The 20,121-nt window shown below is 46.3% G+C and overlaps 1 protein-coding gene across 3 annotated transcripts; it reads right to left on the bottom strand.

Moving 5' to 3' along the window:
* LOC119899949 (peroxisome assembly factor 2-like) lies at positions 1-19,972 on the bottom strand. 3 transcript variants are annotated; one of them, XM_038714773.1, is made up of 13 exons: positions 19,455-19,972; positions 17,761-18,378; positions 16,977-17,146; positions 12,570-12,653; positions 10,843-10,957; positions 8,293-8,426; positions 8,109-8,232; positions 6,434-6,636; positions 6,056-6,242; positions 5,657-5,733; positions 5,462-5,579; positions 2,876-3,081; positions 1-639 (listed from the first exon to the last, which is right to left on the bottom strand). In XM_038714773.1, exons 1-13 carry the CDS (start codon positions 19,944-19,946, stop codon positions 345-347), a joined length of 2,823 nt encoding a protein of 940 aa, XP_038570701.1. In that variant the 5' UTR covers positions 19,947-19,972; the 3' UTR covers positions 1-344. The 3 variants fall into 3 exon arrangements, with proteins under 3 accessions (XP_038570701.1, XP_038570702.1, XP_038570703.1); XM_038714774.1 differs by having other exon boundaries at positions 8,109-8,214; XM_038714775.1 differs by having other exon boundaries at positions 8,109-8,211.
* Between the last annotated feature and the right edge of the window lie 149 nt (positions 19,973-20,121).

Below are 20,121 nucleotides of genomic sequence, written 5' to 3'. Positions count from 1 at the left end.
TTGAAAACCTAGCCTGCAGCTGGTGTTTTTGTTGTTATTTCAATAGTTTTTTTTAAAGAGAATCTGAAATTCAGTTCATTCTTTTTATGCTTTATCGTTTTATTTGATGTTCAACAAACAAACATGCACAACTACAGGAACAGCGAGTCAAAGGTTTAGCAGGAAGATGAATCATTGTTTTACTGTTCGTCTCAGTTTTCTCTTCCAAAAAGAGTTCACAGATCTCAGATATCAAACTTGTTTTCTGTCTATGTGAGGTAGAATTACTGTTTTTATCAATGCAGTCTGGTGGCTTTGACGAGAGCGATACAGCTGCTGTTTCTGGTTAAACAAAAAAGATCTCTTTAAAAAAGTCTCTTTGGAGGGATATTTTCATAAGTTTGTAACAACAATCTGAGCCTGTCCGCCGCAAAAAAAAAAGCTTGTTTCATGGACGTACTCTGAGCCGTGTTTCGCAATACTACCCTGACTTCCAGGTTGAAACAAAAACAAAGTTTTTCACTTTGCATTATTACTACTGATAGAAAAGATGAACAAAAGTGTACAAAATAAAACTCAAATCTAGCACAATACAAACCTTCTCTGATGTTCTCTTCACTCTGACCCACGTACATGTTGATGAGCTCCGGACCTTTAACACTGAAACACAAACAGGTTCAAGGAATTTAAAGTCAGCTGCATTAAAGTGGCTTCAGGATCTTTACATGTTCTTACACAGCCTGCAAAAAAATATGCAAATGTAACAGAGAAAAATGCTCTTTCACACACATTTTATTTATCACTTAATGGTTTTATTGAATATTTGTGAATTTTATCTCATGGAGTTATTTATATTTCTCTTCATTTTTGCTAATGATCCCTGTGGAAATGACCCTAGCTGCACGCTATCCCGTCTGAACCTCCTAGGCTTCCGTAGCGCTCCGTCTCGTTTTGCACCGCTGAGGGTGGAAAAGTGCCGCTGGGCCAACGTACCGTTTTGTTTGGAAATTGAACCATTTAAGTTATAACTTTCAAGGCATATTGTCTGATGTTACGTATCAGTGTTTCTACGGATGTGTTGCATTTAATATTCTCTGGACAGTGTTAATGGCTCTCTGTGAGCACTGTGCACATGATGTGATGTTAAACTAATGTATTTGTGATGTATTTTAAAACATGAAGCTGTCTGCAGTCTCGTTTTCCACCGCTGAGGGACCAGGTAGCTAACAACAACAGCGGACCCAGACGTGTTAACGGAAGCTGCTGAGAAGCGCACGCAAATTGTAATTTACTAAAAGCAGTTGACTCTGAGCTCCTCCTGCGGGTAAACGGCGTAGCTGTCAGAGCAGAATCCAGAACGACTACGGGGGTTAATCTGTCTGAAAGCTGCAGCGCTGCTCCCCGTCGGCCAGCGGATTGTCACGACACCGCTCGTCTCGTCCTCTCCAAGCAACGCTCTGAAGCCGCCGGTGACGTTTGGACAATCTCACCGCTGATTGGCTTTTGCAACATCGCGTCAAGCGAATTTCTCACCCAAGTTGAAAAATTTGACTCGCGCGAACCAGCGGATGTCGCGACAAACGCCTCTTTCGCGCCGCCTGGAGCGAATTCGCAGGAATTAACACAGCTTAAGAGGAAGCCAGAAGGCCATTAATAAGTGCATTGTGTCTACAGGAGCCTGTAAATTGTGAAAGAGAAGCCATCTCTCTCTCTCGTCCTTCACACGCCCTGTGACAACCTGTTGTACTCAGAATGCACCGCCCTTGTGAGGAACGCCCACCCGCTCTGATTCGCTATGCGCCACAGCGGTATCCTCCCCGTGAATAAAGGAGCGAAAGGGGAAGAGGACAGTGAATTGAGCCTGATTGCGTCGGAGTAAAAAACTATTTTTTCTTGTGAGTAAACGTGTCTACACAAGCTTCGGCCTCGTTACTGTTCGTATCATCCCGCATCTACTTACCGGCATAAAGCCAAAACGCCGTAACCAAATGCCCAGACCAGGATCTTTCTGCCAGCGGACCGCCAGAAAGCATTTTCTTTGTTGCCCAGCTGGTTTTTCTTTCTGTGTGTGTGTGTTGCCACTCGAACCTTAATTTTGTGATTAATTGATTTTATCTGGAAGACTGGGATGAATTTATGTTGTTACTTTGAATGAACTGAAAAGACCAACTTTTGTGCTTTTGTGAATCGATTGGAAAGAACCTATTTTGTGTTTTTTCCTTACCAAGAGAATACTGAACGCCGATACTCTGAGAGGACAATTTGAGTTTTCTTAAAAAGCATTTTTGTTTTGCGTGTGTGCATTAAAACTCCTGAGGTGTGGTTTTCATTACACTGTTGGTGTCATTAAACGTGGGGGGGGATTAGCATTAGTATCTTATATGTCAGGAGAAGACCTGACTGGCACATTTAAAAGCTACTAAACAAGCTTCAAGAACTTCCAGTTTGTACTCCGGTAGAAAACAGAACAAAGCTTTCTTTCTTTAGCTGACAGAACAACAGTATCCAGGAGGCTTCCTCCTCTAAACAAACTCAAGGCGACAGCACACAGAGCTGCCGTCTCTTCATTTCCAGCCACAAGGCAGCAACATGAGGACAAAACCAAAATAAATGCATCATGTCCTGCGGATCAGTTCTGACCGTGTTCTAATATTTCAAGTCCTGGTATCAGACACACAACCTGCCTCCAAGGAAGCGGTTTATCAAACGTGGAGTAGAGTTCAATCATATTATTTTAAAAAGGAATTATCCACGTACAGATTCATCTTTTAAGTAGTTCCCTCTGGTTCCTTTAATCCAGCAAACTGCAGTTAGAGACTGATTAGATCTGAACAATCTCAAGATGTTGGGATCTGTTTCCTGCCGTCTGTGTCGAGGAAGGTGAAGGTGTTCCTACCTGAGGAAGGTCATGGAGCACTCAGTAGCCACGGCTTTGGCCAGCAGAGTTTTCCCCGTCCCTGGTGGTCCGTAAAGCAGGACTCCGGTCCGGTTCAGACCCAGAGACAGGAGCTCTGGACGCTGCAGAGGAAGCTGAACAGTGTCCAGGATCTCTTTCTTCACCTGCTGCAGACCTCCAACGTCCTCCCAACGCACATCAGGGATCTGATCACACAGAGAGTTAACCAGCCGCTAGGGCGACGGGTAACCAGCCGCTAGGGCGACGGGTAACCAGCCGCTAGGGCGACGGGTAACCAGCCGCTAGGGCGACGGGTAACCAGCCGCTAGGGTGACGGTTAACCAGCCGCTAGGGCGACGGGTAACCAGCAGTTAGGTTACAGTTAATCAGCAGTTAGGTTATAGTTAACCAGCCGCTAGGGTGACTGGGTAACCAGCCGCTAGGGTGACGGGTAACCAGCAGTTAGGTTACAGTTAACCAGCCGCTAGGGTGACGGGTAACCAGCAGTTAGGTTACAGTTAACCAGCCGCTAGGGTGACGGGTAACCAGCAGTTAGGTTACAGTTAACCAGCCGCTAGGGTGACGGGTAACCAGCAGTTAGGTTACAGTTAACCAGCCGCTAGGGTGACGGGTAACCAGCAGTTAGGTTACAGTTAACCTGCAGCTAGGTTACAGTTAGCTAGGTTACAGTTAACCAGCCGCTAGGGTGACGGGTAACCAGCCGCTAGGGTGACGGGTAACCAGCCGCTAGGGTGACGGGTGACGGGTAACCAGCCGCTAGGGTGACGGGTGACGGGTAACCAGCCGCTAGGGTGACGGGTAACCAGCCGCTAGGGTGACGGGTAACCAGCCACTAGGGTGACGGGTAACCGGCAGTTAGGTTATAGTTAACCAGCCGCTAGGGTGACGGGTAACCAGCCGCTAGGGTGACGGGTAACCAGCCGCTAGGGTGACGGGTAACCGGCAGTTAGGTTACAGTTAACCAGCCGCTAGGGTGACGGGTAACCGGCAGTTAGGTTACAGTTAACCAGCCGCTTGGGTGACGGGTAACCGGCAGTTAGGTTACAGTTAACCAGCCGCTTGGGTGACGGGTAACCGGCAGTTAGGTTACAGTTAACCTGCAGTTAGGTTACAGTTAACCAGCAGCTAGGTTACAGTTAACCAGCAGCTAGGTTACAGTTAGCTAGGTTACAGTTAACCAGCAGTTAAGTTACAGTTAGCTAGGTTACAGTTAACCAGCCGCTAGGGTGACGGGTAACCAGCCGCTAGGGTGATGGGTAACCAGCAGTTAGGTTACAGTTAACCAGCCGCTTGGGTGACGGGTAACCAGCAGTTAGGTTACAGTTAACCTGCAGTTAGGTTACAGTTAACCAGCAGCTAGGTGACAGTTAACCAGCCGCTAGGTTACAGTTAACCAGCAGCTAGGTGACAGTTAACCAGCAGCTAGGTTACAGTTAACCAGCAGCTAGGTGACAGTTAACCAGCAGCTAGGTTACAGTTAACCAGCAGTTAAGTTACAGTTAGCTAGGTTACAGTTAACCAGCCGCTAGGTTACAGTTAACCAGCAGCTAGGTGACAGTTAACCAGCAGCTAGGTTACAGTTAACCAGCAGTTAAGTTACAGTTAGCTAGGTTACAGTTAACCAGCCGCTAGGGTGACGGGTAACCGGCAGTTAGGTTATAGTTAACCAGCCGCTAGGGTGACGGGTAACCGGCAGTTAGGTTACAGTTAACCAGCCGCTAGGGTGACGGGTAACCGGCAGTTAGGTTACAGTTAACCAGCCGCTAGGGTGACGGGTAACCGGCAGTTAGGTTACAGTTAACCAGCCGCTTGGGTGACGGGTAACCGGCAGTTAGGTTACAGTTAACCAGCCGCTAGGGTGACGGGTAACCGGCAGTTAGGTTACAGTTAACCAGCCGCTAGGGTGACGGGTAACCGGCAGTTAGGTTACAGTTAACCAGCAGCTAGGTTACAGTTAACCAGCCACTAGGGTGACGGGTAACCGGCAGTTAGGTTACAGTTAACCAGCCGCTAGGGTGACGGGTAACCGGCAGTTAGGTTACAGTTAACCAGCCGCTAGGGTGACGGGTAACCGGCAGTTAGGTTACAGTTAACCAGCCGCTAGGGTGACGTGTAACCGGCAGTTAGGTTACAGTTAACCAGCCGCTAGGGTGACGGGTAACCAGCAGTTAAATTACAGTTAACCAGCCGCTAGGGTGACAGGTAACCAGCAGTTAAATTACAGTTAACCAGCCGTTAGGGTGACGGGTAACCAGCAGTTAAATTACAGTTAACCAGCCGTTAGGGTGACGGGTAACCAGCAGTTAGGTTACAGTTAACCAGCCGCTAGGGTGACGGGTAACCAGCAGTTAGGTTACAGTTAACCAGCCGCTAGGGTGACGGGTAACCAGCAGTTAGGTTACAGTTAACCAGCCGCTAGGGTGACGGGTAACCAGCCGCTAGGGTGACGGGTAACCTGCAGTTAGGGTGACGGGTAACCTGCAGTTAGGTTACAGTTAACCAGCAGCTAAGTTACAGTTAACCAGCCGCTAAGTTACAGTTAACCAGCAGTCGGGGTCTCATCACCTTGGGGGCTCCGATGGCCGTGGACTGGGCGTCCTGCAGGGTCTTCAGGGCGGAGGTCAAGTCCTGGTTCAGGATGGTCACTCCACTGGAGCACAGATCCTCCTCCTGCCGGCCTCCACTGGGAATAGAGCAGGACTTTAAAAAACGACACCGAGTTTAACCGCCACAGCTCTTATTATCTGTCTTTAGTCTCACCAGGTGAGAATCAGCCTCCTGCAGGCGGCTCGACCTGCCGCCACCAGCAGAGCGCTCAGATCCCCCAACACAAAACCCTGAGGAGGAAGACGTGGAGAAATCACCGTTACTGAAGCCAGATGTTTCACCCAGCACACAGGTTTTAGTTTGTTCTCAACATTTACAGACACTCTTTTGGTCCCTGAGCTGATCTGGTCCCTGATCTGGACCCTGATCTGGACCCTGGTCTGGACCCTGTGCTGGACCCTGATCTGGACCCTGTGCTGGACCCTGATCTGGACCCTGATCTGGACCCTGTGCTGGACCCTGTGCTGGACCCTGATCTGGACCCTGTGCTGGACCCTGATCTGGACCCTGTGTGCTGGTCGTCAAATTGCTGATGTTTGAACAGTGACGTACCGCAGTGAGTTTGGACAGTCTCTCCAGGTCGACGTCTCTCCCCAGGTGAAGGTCTCGGCTCAGGCTGACCAGCATCGAGTGCCGCTGCTCCTCAGTGGGACTCTCTAACGCCACCTGGTGGACAAACGACGCCATGACACCTGCAGACAGATCCCGAGGTCTGCTGACCGTCGCCACCACCACCACACTGAAACACAAAGACAACCAGGGTTCACTTCCTCTGAACTGAACCTCAGCAGGATGTGAGCAGGTGAGAGTTCAGGGTCAAATTATGGCGGGCAGAGGAACTTCCTGTCGTGGGTTAGAAAGACCTCTAATTTCTGTCTCCACCTGCAGCAGATCAATGTTACTGTAGGAGGGTTAAAGGCAGTCAGTGACCTGGTGGGGGCGCTGTGGAGCAGCTGGCAGAACGCAGCCGGGACCCTGCCGTCCTCCTCGGCGCCACCACGAGGTCTGAGCAGGAGCTGCAGGTTCCTGAGCAGCAGGATGCAGGGCTGCAGGGCGTCGGCCCGCTGAAACACCGAGGTCAGCTTCACCTCCGAGGCTGCAGGAGTGTCAGCGCACACGCTCACGCAGTCCACCTGCACACAGGTAACAACAGGAAGTGGAACTGAAACAACGTGTAACAGCACCTCCTCCTCCAGCCGGTCCGGAGCTGATGTGCAGACCAGATTTAGCAAAATCCTTCCAACACATGATACCTGAATAAGACTCTCACAGTTTCCTTCTTTCTTTTGGCTTTTCTGTAATCTGAAGCTGTTTCAACAACGTTTTATGTTTCGGGTTGTTGAAATAAGCCATTAAGTGTTTTCTACAATAATAAATAATAATAAATCACGGACCATGACGGATAAAGGATGTTGATCAGCGACTACTAAACCTTTTCTCTCTTATGGCCTTTATCTTAAACTCTCCACAATACCTGAGACCCGTGAGCTGTTACTGGTCTAGTCACGTGATCAAAGTGAGGATGACGTTGCAGCGTGCAGCCTCACGTCATGTCCCGCAGCCTTCAGTCCCAGATGCTGACACCCCGGCCTCCATCAAGGCAAAGATCCAGCTGGACGACCTCTACAGGAGGCGTTTCCCACACACTGATTTATTTGTGGCGGCCTGACACATTATCAAGGCTGATTTAACATTTAGTTTCTATTTAAAACGGGTCAAATCCTATTTGATTACAGAGCATTTATTCTCTCTCCCTCCCTCAGAACAGCATCAAACTTGGAAACCAGGACTCATTTTAACTAAACATTAGTCAACAACTCATCTAATTTTCTGTGATCTTTACTAAGTATATAGATTTAGTTTAAGTCTCTTAATAATCACACGAGAAGTTTCTGTAATTTAAATGTCTTTGGATTTCAAACTTCCCACAAGAAAGATGCTTTAGTCATTTAAAAAACATTCTGTTTCACAGATACTGAATTCAAATCTATTCTTTTATAGTGCAGGAGTTAAATATCAACATGTATTTAACAAACTATAAGAAGCTGTTTAAAGTGTCAAACAGAGAACTTTGCATAAATAAAATATAAATCTATCAGAGAGCCTGAGGAGACACGAACTCTCAGACAGTTTTTACTAGTGGTGTGGAAAATAAATGGCTGCAGAGTGTAAAGTGCGTAGTTCAACACGTATCTGACTCTAATAGTTAAGAACAGCAGCCTCATAAATAAAAACAGCAGCAGAGGTCAGTAATAACGCTGTAATAATGTAATGTTAGCTACAATTACATGAAGTAACATTAAATATCTGCATTTCAACTACTACTTTGGATTGTTACAAATACTTTGATTACTTGGTACTTTGAAAGCAAACAGTGAGTAAAATACATCTGTATCCTGTTTGTTTTACAGTCGCATCGTAGCCTCATAATCGTAATGAGGTGCCTAGAAATTCCCGCCCTTGAGGTGACGCGTCGAGGAATCGAATCGTGAGACCAGTGAAGATGCACAATCCTAGTTTTTACGCTTTAGTCTACGGAGAGAAGAAGAAGAAACACATGTCTGAACAAACGTGAGTAAGTGGAGGACAGGGTCAGCTGTTCTACCTTCAGCAGGTGGAGGTTCAGTCTGCGACTCGCCGCGCCGACCGCCGTCATCTTACCGCTTCCTGCAGGACCGTGAAGCAGGACGGTGCAGCCTGACAGGGAGCTGCTGCAACCACACAAAACACTGACATCACCGATGACCACATGTCCCATCATGCTTTATGAGAACAGGCCGGTCAGTTACCTGCGGTGCAGGTGCGGCAGGATGATGCTGCCGAGGAGGTCGACGGTCTTTTGGAGGCCCGGAGGAGACAGACTGCTCCACAGAGACGCTCCGTCCACAGAGCAGCAGGGGACGGGGCTGTTGGTGGACGCTCGCTGAGGAGACACAAACTGGGAGTAAGATCCTGATTCGTACGACAGTGATTCTGACACGTGGGCGGATCAATTCAATCGAAACAAACGCACCTCCCTGAGCGGCATCAACCCACTGATGGTGAGGAGCAACACGGGATGCACAGATCTGATACCGATATCGGCCCCATACTGACTCAAACAGCTGGATCGGTGACGAGGGGGACGTCCCAAGCAAATGCGTCAGCAGCGGCGTCCGGGTCCAGCCTGATGTCACCTCACACATAACAGAATGATTCCCAGTCTCGTCCTCAGAGTGAGGAACACAGCTTATTCATTTTCAACTGATCTCAGATCTGCGGATCCCCAAAGCCCAGGTATCAGGACTCAAAAGGTCACATTGGTGCATCCTCATGGTTCTTTCAGACCAAAAGCGAAGTGAGCGCTGGGGGCGCTGCGTTTACATACAGTGGCAGGAAAACGTATGTGAACCCTGATGAATTACCTGGATTTCTGTGTAAATTTGTCATAAAATGTGATCTGATTTTCATCTAAGTCACAACAACAGACAAACACAGTCTGCTTAAACTAACTCCACACAAATAATGACATGTTTTCATGTTTTTATTGAACACAGCGTGGAAACAGTCACAGTGCAGAAACAGTATGTGAACCCGTCAGCTAATGACTTCTCCAAAAGTAAATGGGAAGTCAGCCAACCTGAAGTCCAATCAATAAGACGAGATTGGAGGTGTTGGTTAGAGCCGCCCTATAAAATAACACAACTGTTCCCATGAAGCATTGCCTGATATTAACCATGCCTCGACCAAAAGAGCTCTCAGAAGACCTCAGATTAAGAATTGTTGACTTGCATGAAGCTGGAAAGGGTTACAGAAGTGTCTCTAACAGTCTTGATGTCCATCAGTAAGACAAACTGTCTATAAATAGAGAAAGTTCAGCACTGTTGCTGCACGAGCACAGCGCAGAATGCTCAACGAGGTTAAGAAGGATCCTAGAGTTACAGCTGAAGACTCACAGAACTCTCTGGAACATGCTCTGTTGACGACTCTCCGATACGTAAAACACTAAACAAGAATGGAGTTCACGTGGAGGAAGCTACTGCTGTCACAAAAAAAAACAAACACTGCTGCACGTCTGAAGTTTGCAAAAGAGCGTCTGGATGTTCCGCAGCACTACTGGCTAAATATTGTGTCAATAGATGAAGCCAAAGTTGATTTATTTGGAAGGAACACACAACCCTTATGTGTGGAGGAAAAAAGGCACAGCACACCAACATGAAAACCATCCATCCCAAATGTATGGTGGAGGGGGCATCATGGTTTGGGGCTGTCTCAGGGCCTGCAAGGGTTGCTATCATCGACGGAAAAATGTATTCCAAAATTTGTGTTGACATTTTGCAGGAGAATGTCAGGCCATCTGTCCGCCAGTTGAAGCTCATCAGGAGATGATGCAACAGGACAAGGACCCAAAGCACAGAAGTAACCAACACCAGAACGGCTTCAGCAGAAGAACATACTCCTTATGGAGCGGAGTCCTGACCTCAGCCCGACTGAGATGCTGTGGCATGACGTCAAGCGAGTGGTTCACACCAGACATCCCGAGAATATTGCTGAACTGAAACAGATATGTAAAGAATTGGTCCAAAATTCCTGTTGTTCAGGTCTGATCTGCAGGAAATGTTTGGTTGAGATTGTTGCTGCCAAGGAGGGTCAACAAGTTATTAAATCCAATTACTTCTTCCAGCCTTCCAGATATAATTGTTTGTGCAGAGATAGTTTAAGCAGACTGTGTTTGTCTGTTGTTGTTAGCGTCGGTTGGCACCTCCAGCAACATGTTTACTTTGGGTTCATACTGAATGCACAGTTAGGAACAACCAACACACATATCCACCCACAGTTCTCACAGAGAATTTACATTTACTGTAAAAAGCTGCTCTGTGGTGACGACAATCAAAATCACCTGCAACCAAAAGTAACAGAGAAAACCTGAAACGTCACAGAAACCAGCCAAAGAGACGACGTCCAGCTTCAGGTGAGCTCTGTATTAGTTACAATTCAGATCCCTTTTTAAAGAGGTAGCAAACTACTTTGGTTGTTATGAGCCGTCCTTCACCAGCTGATTTCTGCCCGACGACAACATGAACTGCAATAAATACTTTTTAAGGATTGTGGGAGAAAGTCATGATTCTCATTGTGACTGGAGTCGTGCAGCTATAACTGAATACCAACAGGCTGAAGGTCCGAGGCGCTAGTCGACTGGGAACCGGAAGGTCGCCGGTTCAAGTCCAGCACGGACCTGAACCCCTAACTGCTCCCCGGGCGCCGCACAGTGGCTGCTCCCAGTGAGGACGGGTTGAATGCAGAGGACAATAAATTTCACCTCAGGGATCAATAAAGTGTAGGAAAGAAAAAAAGGTCACCATGTAGAGTGAGGTGTGCTGTCTGTCGGCTAGGTAAGCTCCTCCTCCTCCTTCTTCTTCTTCTCTTTCTGCAGACGGACATACTGTCTGCACTCTGAAGAACAGCACTGGACACCTGACAGAGGACAAAGGTCACACAGACTCATCACAGAGCAGGTCGACGAAACACTTGAACTCATTTCCTGTTTATTTATTACAAGTGTGACGAACTGTTCATGTTCATATTAGTGTTTAAGACCCGGAGCAGCAGAGAGGAACGTCTGGAATCACAACTGAATGATGAGGTTTTGTGTCGCAATCAAACGCAGATCAGAGCTGATCAGGTCTTTAGGATTATCTAATGCACGCCTCAGAGACCCGGGGGGGGGGGAATGAATTCGAGCCCACAAGTCTAGAAAACTGAATATAAACCAGAGAAAAGAGGTGTGAAAATAAGAGGTTCAAGTTTTCATCTTTTAAATCTATATCATTTGAGTTTATAATATTCATTACTACATTTTAAAACTTGTTTTTGAGATAACATATTTTATATGTATCCCCTGATGATGTCTGGATGATTGTTTTGATCAGCAAAGAAGGAGCTTTGTGCTAATCTGACAGCAACAGGGGAGGCCTTTCTCTGCTTTTGAAGATACCAAGCAGGTGATTGATTTTCGCTGTTCTAGCCGTTTTCAGGGCAAAAACAGCGGTTGTTTGTGTCAATAAAGACCGTCCTCGCAGGCCGCCATCTTGGTGAAGTCGGCTGAGCTGATAAGTTTTGTTTCGGTCGTCAGATTGAAGTAGAGAAGAAGAGTTTGCTTTGGCGGAGGCGGTGTTTATCGGCCTCTGCTGGCGACTCGTAGGATGTTCTGTTCTCAAGCTGCGGCCTGTAAAGCGTGTGAGTGCTTTACAGGCCAGTTTCTTTTCATCACATTTACAGTTACAGTTGTGTTCCAGGTGGATTATAATCTACCTTAGGATGGTTTTGATGGTTTATTGCATTAAAATATAGCTTTTTTTACCAGGCGAGGATGAAAATATATATATTTTTTCTGTATTTCATCTCCATGTAGTCTGTAATGGTAAATATGTGAATGTACAATGGATTTATATTCCTCAGCTTCTGACCTTCCAAAGGAGACCAGAATTATGAATCTAGGCCTGATGGTTGAGGAGATATTACCGATTTATTTTGGGTTTGTTATTTTAGGCGTTTTTCCTGGAAGTAGGTGCCGGGGTCATGAGTTAGAGAGACCTGCATGAGATGTTTTATTACCTTATTAGGAGAATTGTTTGTAAACTGAAGCAAAGGGGAGTTGCGACTACAGGACACAAGGAAGTAATGTAGAAACCTTCTGATAGCCACTGATTGTTTGTCCATTTCTTTATGCACGTTGCTGCCGTTAGAGCTCGGGGCAGAAGTGTGAGTTGATGTTTGATTAGATATAAGCTTTTTGCCCTGCTTTTAATTCCTTTTTGTCTTTTTAAATAAGCTCACTGGTGAGGCGGAACAGGTACTCCTTTTTAAAAAGGGAGGACTAAACCTCCTGTCTGAATTTAGTCGGTCAGGCCAGTACCTACTGTTGAAACTAACTTCAGAGGTCGGCCTTCAGTGGTATCTGAATTTATAATGGCGAAGGGCGCCCGGTTCCTTGCGGTGGGCCACTTGTCGCTACAGCACTAAGAAGGCAGAATAATCTCCTGCGTCCTCTCCGGTGTTCAGCTGATGGGAGTGTGTGTTTGTGTACCTGAATATTCCCTCTGAATTGTTCTCCAGCAGGTCCGGGTGGTTTTCGGCTGGAACTGTCAGGATGTCGCCCTGAGAGACCAGTCTGCACAGAGAGAAGACAAACTGGGAATCAGATCAGGACACGCGTCCACCAGCAGGTGGCGCTGTGCGTTTGGGCCGCAACTCCCGCAAAGTACAGCCGCGTTGACGGCGAATCAAAAGTGCGTTCAGACGTTTTTGGAGTTGAGAAGCTCCGCAAGTGCCGACGGGAGGCTGCACGGCAACACAATGGAGGTTAACCCACCTGCTAGCACGTCTGCCGTGAGGCCGATGGGCACCGCTGTAGGGTTAACCGGTCGACGTCCTGTGATGGTTAGGGTGAGAGTAATATGCTTCGGGGGGCTGTCAGGAATAGTTAGCTAGCTCCGGTTAGCTCCCCCAGGTCCAGTCACGCAGACCACTGCAGCCAAGACGGGTCCAGCAACAGCTGAACGATACTGTTAATGTTCGTACCGCTGTTATTCTATCATTAAATTCTCAGTAATGTTGTAAAGTTTTAACCTAAATCGAGACACATCTGGCTCGTGACAGAATATTCTTGGTTCGTGAAACACAAAAAAATACAACAGCGGTATGAATTGAAACATTGCTTTAACATTAAAAATAAATATTATTATATTATTCTTCATAACTATAGTAAAGGAAATATTAACGCATAATCTACACTGATTACTGCGTTGACACTCATCTTATTTAACGGCTCTGCGTGAGCCGAGCGGCTGCAGGTAAGGTTAACCTCCATTGTGTTGCTGTGCAGCCTCCCATCGGCACCGTGGTCGGCACTTGCGGAGCTTCTCAACTCCAAAAATGTTTAAATACACTTTTGATTTGCCGATATTCAAAATCTACACAGTTGATTTCTCGCCTAAAAACTTCTCAGAAGTATATCTAAAGTTCTGTTTTTGGCCTCTAAAGAATAAAACGCTTTGCAGTAGGAGCTATATCGTACGCGGGACGAGATTAACGGCATCACGTTTTGTGCGCGGAGGCTTCTGGGAAGAACCGTATATGGAAGTTCAACTTCCGTCAACTTTGTCTGCAGCTGGATCTTTCTCGTTTCCACTGCAGCAATTTTACCCAGGAACTAAGAACCTTTTCTACAGCAGAGACTGGGGGGGGGGAATCGATACAGCAGAGTATCGCAATATTTTACGTGGCAATATTGTATCGATACGCGGAGGTCAAGTATCGATTTTTTTAATATAAATTGTACATGAGAAAATTACTTTTTGGTACTATAATAATAAAATCAATTGCTTCTTCAGTCCACGAGAAAAAGAGTTTTCCTTTGGGGAAACAATTTGAAGTTGGAAAAAAGGTAATATATTCTAACATGTTTAAAATCGCAATAATATCATATCGTGACATAAGTATCATGATAATATATCGTGACATAGGTATCGTGATAATATCGTATTGCAATAATATCGTATCGTGACATAGGTATCGTGATAATATCGTATTGCAATAATATCGTATTGCAATAATATCGTATCGTGATATAAGTATTGTGATACTATTGTATTGCAATAATATAGTATCGTGACAATATCGTTTCGTGGCATGAGTATTGGCGACATAAGTATCGTGATAATATTGTATCGTGACATAAGTATCGTGATAATATGTTATCGCGACATAAGTATCGTGATAATATCGTATCGTGATAATATGTTATCGTGACATAAGTATCGTGATAATATGTTATCGTGACATAAGTATCGTGATAATATCGTATCGTGATAATATGTTATCGTGACATAAGTATCGTGATAATATGTTATCGTGACATAAGTATCGTGATAATATCGTATCGTGATAATATGTTATCGTGACATAAGTATCGTGATAATATGTTATCGTGACATAAGTATCGTGATAATATCGTATCGCGATAATATGTTAACGTGACATACATTGCATTACATTTACTGATTTGGCAGACGTTTTTATCCAAAGCGACTTACATTTGAGGAACAACATACAAGTATCAACTACAGATCTACAACTGACAACACATACTAGTAAGCGCTCACAGTTCATATCACATCAATGGGGTAGATACCGAGGGAAGGAAGTAAGAGTTAACAAAAAGTGCAATCAATACAAGATCATTGTAGGGGATAGAAGAAGAAGAGCACAGGAAGTGCATGTTAGAGGTGTTATCAGTGGAAGTGTTCTCGGAAGAGAAGTATCGTGACATAAGTATTGTGATAATATCGTATAATGGACAGTGTCGCATAAATAATGACGTTTTGTTTGGCATACCACAAAGTCAGCTCGTTAATTTGCCTAAGCTTCGCAGGTCTTCAGACAGTGGTGGCAACAACGGGCAGGAAGTTCCGGGCACTTTCAGTAGAAACGCAGCTTATGTCGCACTTTCAAAACCAAAATTACATGCAAGCATTCCCTGAATTTAGCTGTAACTTGTGATGTAGGCAACGACAGAGACCACGTCAAGCTGTGGGTGTAGGTACAGTCAGCAGGGAAAAATTTAGCTGGTCAGCGTCTATCATCAGTTTAAAAGTACTGGACAGGTAGACTGGTGCTGTCTCTGCTTTAGATGAGATGACGAACTGATCAAAAAGCTGTTGAGACAATTTATTGTTGGACTGACAGAACCTCCAGCTGCAGGAACAAGTGGATTATGCATGAAATCAGGAGCATCAGCCAGAGGGAACGAACACTGACCGTCCACAGCGGGCCGGTCGCTCTGCACTCTCCTGTCCCCGTCCTCTCCTGTCCCCGTCCTCTCCTGTCCCCTCCTGTCCCCGTCCTCTCCTGTCCCCGGTCCGCTCCTCTTCCTCTCCTGTCCCCGGTCCGCTCCTCTTCCTCTTCCTCTCCTGTCCCCGGTCCGCTCCTCTTCCTCTCCTGTCCCCGGTCCGCTCCTCTTCCTCTCCTGTCCCCGGTCCGCTCCTCTTCCTCTCCGGTACGGGTTGTGTCACTATTGTGACTGACACGCTGTGAACGGTTGGTGGTTGTTCCCTCTGGCTGGATGAATATCACCATGATCCATGCACTCCTGCAGCTGGGGCCTCTCTGCAGCGCCACGCTACTTTCGAAATTCTTCCCTCTCACAGAGAAAAGAACACAGCTGCAGCTGTTGTGTGAAGCGTAATTGTAGCAAAATGGCTACATATGATAATAAAAATAATAATAATAAAAATAAAAAGACAAACATGGTTGAGCTCCTTTGTTTTCAGTTATGGGTTTTTCCGATTTGGTTTTGAAACGAAATAATGAAAGAACCATACACAGATTTCCTAAAACGTTAAGATTAATAGTAAATGGTGGCGACACAGATGAAGAAAGCTATCAGAAAATTCTTCTGCTTGTGATTTTAACCCTTACATGCATCAGTTATGTCAGCCTCTGTCAGGATTGTTTTCCTATGGGTTTTTTTTTTTGCACTTTAGGTGTGAAAAATAAAATTAGAATATCACTAAAGTGCAGCAAGGAAGAAATATTTATTTAACAAACCAATGAAGAAAATTATATAGTATATAAAAATACATCTTTAATGCTGTTAAACTAATGTGGTCACATATTTTAACATATTCTAATACAGTTTAATGCAGTGCAAAAACGCTGAACCTCACTTCTGACTCCACCTTCACTGCTGCTGGCACTTGGGCATTCAGCCATTCATCATCACTGCCACGAGTATTCTCCTCAACTTATTCTGATGGAATTTGCTTCACCGTCCTGAATGCATTTCTATTACTGGCTGCAAAACACTAAATGTTACTCACATAATGTAACTAATCTGCACAAAATATAGTTTTTGTTATAAAAACTGCAAGTGTAACATAAATCCATTGATTTACATCCAAAACAAGTTGGTGCACAATAAGTATTTTCAGGAAAAACAACCTCAGTAACAGTTAATCGTAGCTGAAATATAGCCAGCGATGCATAATGTCCAATCATAATTAATGTGGAAATTTTAACAATTGTTTTACACCTTAGTTGTAACCAAATTTTATTTACCTGCAGGGTTCTCCTATAATTGGAGGAGCGGCAAGATTTACCCGAGCTGCTCAGCGTTTCTGATCATCTGTCGGCCATCTTGGTTTGCACTTACAACGGCTTACCACAGGGGGGCAGCGTATGGCATGACGCACAAACGTCCGCTGTAGTGGCTGATGTGCAACTAGACCATCAGAACCTCTGCCCATTCAAGTAAACGGCTTTTGAATAGCTGTGCGCTGTAGTGAGCACTATGTGCGAAGGTGTTAAAGCACACGCAGGTTTGATTTCCTGTTAAGCAGTAAAAGTATGTTGATTTCTTGAGTTCTACCTGCAAACGCAGCACGTTATAACCATCATTATAGTTAGTATACAGTGAATGAAACGACATGCTGACCTGGGCGTCCTGAAGTGTTCAGACAGCAGGTTGTCGTAGCAGCTGAGGTTGTTGTACAGCGGAGAGACGACCGGCTGGATGTGAAGCTCGCTGGCGAACGGCGGAGAAGCTGAGCGGCAGAAACTGTCAGAGCGGCGGGCGCCGGGCACCGGAGGTGACGGCCTCCACCTCTGAGACAAAACAACAAACCCCCAACTGGTGTTACTCACTTCTTAACGCCACAGTAAAAGTCTTCTGGCCTTACATCACGTGTTCATCATGTGACGCATTAAAGTAGGATGTTTTACGACCTCGCCTTTATTTACTCTCATAATTCTGGCTTTTACACCATAATGTGTTTATCTCAGGTATCTACGAGGGTACAGATACCGATTCCACACATACAGCCGTGCACATAGGTTTGCATATTCGTTCGTTACGCTACGTCCCCTGATGACTTTCACACGCCGACTCTGCACAACCGGAGTCAGCAGAGACTAAATGGCGTTGCACCCTGAGAACACTCTGAGTGACTGCAGACAACACGGCTCGCACATCTGAAGTAACTGAAGCTGTCAGATAAATACAGGGAAGTAAAAAGTACAACATCTGAGATGTGGTGCAGCAGAAGTAGAAAATACTACAGTAATTAAATGTACTGTCAAATACAACAGGGTCGGTCTGCAGGTGAGTGTTTGAAGCAGTTTGCCTGTTGGGCCTGCAGAGGGCGCAGATGACCCTCGCAGGGGCCCCGACCCCCAGGTTGGGGGCCACTGGTGTGTGTCGTGTGAGTGTGTTGAAGCACCTTCATCCTCAGTGTGCAGCTGTTCACGGGAACCTCTTCTCCTTCAGTCATGTTGAACCACAACGTTCCCGATATGAAACCAACTTCTCCGTTCTGGTTCAGGTCTGGACTCTGTGATAAATCCACCGCCAGCACAGAGACCAGTCGCTCTCTGCACACGGGGGCCCCCCTGACCTCGGTCTGGTCAGCAGGAGGTCTGGAGGACCCGCCCGGCCTGGACAGCCTCACCCACTCCTGGTGAAACAGCCCCAGCCTGAGCAGCAGCTGCTTGCTCACAAACACACAGCTGTCCGCGTCCACGGCCGCGCCCCGCTGACCTCCGACCCCGAGCCACCGCCGAGCGTCCGCCACCCGGACGTCCAGCCTGCACTCCAGCGCCTGCAGGACCCCCGAGAACCCCGAGCCCAGCAGCTTCCGGCTGTCCAGCAGAGACCGCCCCCCTCCGAGGCCGTCGGCGTAATGAGCGAAGTCCGACACGCACAGTCTGAGCGGTCTGCAGGGCGGGGTGGCGCCCGGGGGGTCCACCGAGTCCCAGCAGTCTGTCAGAACCAGAGACGTGTCGGCCGTGATCCGACCCTGCGTCACAGGACTGCAGTCCAACACCAGCAGCTCCGTCAGCTGGAAACAACGATTAGTCGATTAATCGGTCGGTTTTCACGAAGCATTAAATCGAGAAAATAATCAGATGGATTGATAATAAAAATAATCGTAAGCAGGAAAAAAACTGCCGCCGTATTTCAATCGTTTATTAATAAACATATTAGTGATTTAAAATATTTTCCGTTCATGTTTAGTTTCTGTGGATTGTTGGGACGGCTGCACGTTACGGTCACATTTTATTTGTCATATAAAACATTAAAACAGAACATTTAAACTCAAAGAACAAATATTTAGTTTATGTCCTCAAGAAAACCTCTTAAAAGCTTTTTACTAGTTTGTTGAGACAGAAAGTTTTCAGACCGTTTAAAACATGATCTTGGAAAAAGTGAAGAGCATCTGTCCATATTTTAACAAATATTAAATTAAATTTACTGAAATTGTTTTAATAGTTTAAAACATCTTTTGCTGACACAAGGAACAAAACTGGTTTTAAATTAAATTATTAAATAAATGAAACTTTATTTAAACCAAATATAGAAGTTTTTATTCGGAATAACCTCAGAGATATTTCATTTAACATTTTTCATGTAAAAATATTTCAGGGTCCACAGATGTGAAGATTTGCTGCTTTTCCTTTTAATTAGTTTAATTTATTTGTAATAAAGTTTAGCTGAAACACTGTGATGGAGTCACTCGGACGGCATCTCTCACTATTTTCAGAATTAAAAAAATAAATAAATTGATAAATAAAGACAATAATCAGCAGATTAAAAGTTAAAATGAGCTCCAGCTCAGCATCCTGCTTTACACCAGTGAGGAGGAAAACGAAGCTGATGCTATAATACCATCTGGAAGGGATATTAAATGCTGAGAACATTTTGAACACTTTCTGCACCAATTTATGGTGGAAACTTTCTTATTTACACAAAAGGAAACACGAACTTTCCTTTTCTTCCTTCTATATTTACATTGCATTTTTCCTTATTGTGCACATCAACTGTCCTCCAATCATTTTCATTGTTATTGATCATTTCTTGTGCACATGTCCCCTGGGTCCCCTGGGTCCCCAGAGGAAAAGACGCCCCTGACTTTACCTGTCCCGGCTCGTCTCCCAGCAGCAGCGGCTCTCCCCGCCGGGCCAGCAGCCACTGTCCCGGGCGGCAGAGCTCCAGCAGCCCGCCGGTGAACCGCTCCGCTCCGGCCCGGCGGAGGCTCTGCCTGCTGCGGGCTCCCAGCACCACTCTGTCCAGGCTGACGGGCTCCAGAGCCCGGACGGTCCCCGTGCTGCCGAGCCGCTGGAGCCCGTGGTGCCGCGTGAAGAGGCGGCTGGCGAACAGCCGGACGCGGCTCCCGGACTCGGCTCCTCCGCAGCCCGCGGTCTCCTCCTCGGTGGTCGGGTGAACGCGCAGTAAAATGCCCGGCGGGCTCCCGGGACGCGGAGGCCGCTGCGGGGTGAAGAGGACGGTGGGAGGGTCGGTGTCGTTCCGGAAAACCGAGTCCAGGTGAGACTTTAACATCAAAACATCCAGAGGACTCAGGTGCGACGGGAAACTCTCCAGACTACACAGCTGCACCTGCACCGCCATCTTGGACCTGCGTCATCAACGCTGCGTCATCACGGTTTCCGGCGCGTCATCGTCGCCACCTGGTGGACGATGAGAGGAACTGCGACCCAAGACTGACCCTGTTCCCCAAATCCAGCACAAAACAACAACAAGGCTAATAATAATAATGATGATAATAATAATAATAATAATAATA

Source organism: Micropterus salmoides, unplaced genomic scaffold (assembly GCF_014851395.1).
Source record: "Micropterus salmoides isolate LMB-PRFRI ecotype aquatic unplaced genomic scaffold, ASM1485139v1 Ms_hic_scaffold_12, whole genome shotgun sequence".
NCBI lineage: Eukaryota > Metazoa > Chordata > Actinopteri > Centrarchiformes > Centrarchidae > Micropterus > Micropterus salmoides.
This window is presented reverse-complemented; position numbering and strand designations above follow the sequence as displayed.

What these genes read in the sequence shown, in the direction of transcription:
- LOC119899949 (XM_038714773.1), bottom strand. Translation starts at nt 19,946, where the DNA reads ATGGCGGTGCAGGTGCAGCTGTGTAGTCTGGAGAGTTTCCCGTCGCAC. An exon ending in GAACACTTCAGGACGCCCAG is followed by an intron (nt 12,654 to 16,976) that starts GTCAGCATGTCG and finishes CTCTCTGTGCAG; the next exon opens with ACTGGTCTCTCAGGGCGACA. An exon ending in GACTGTCCAAACTCACTGCG is followed by an intron (nt 5,734 to 6,055) that starts GTACGTCACTGT and finishes CTTCCTCCTCAG; the next exon opens with GGTTTTGTGTTGGGGGATCT.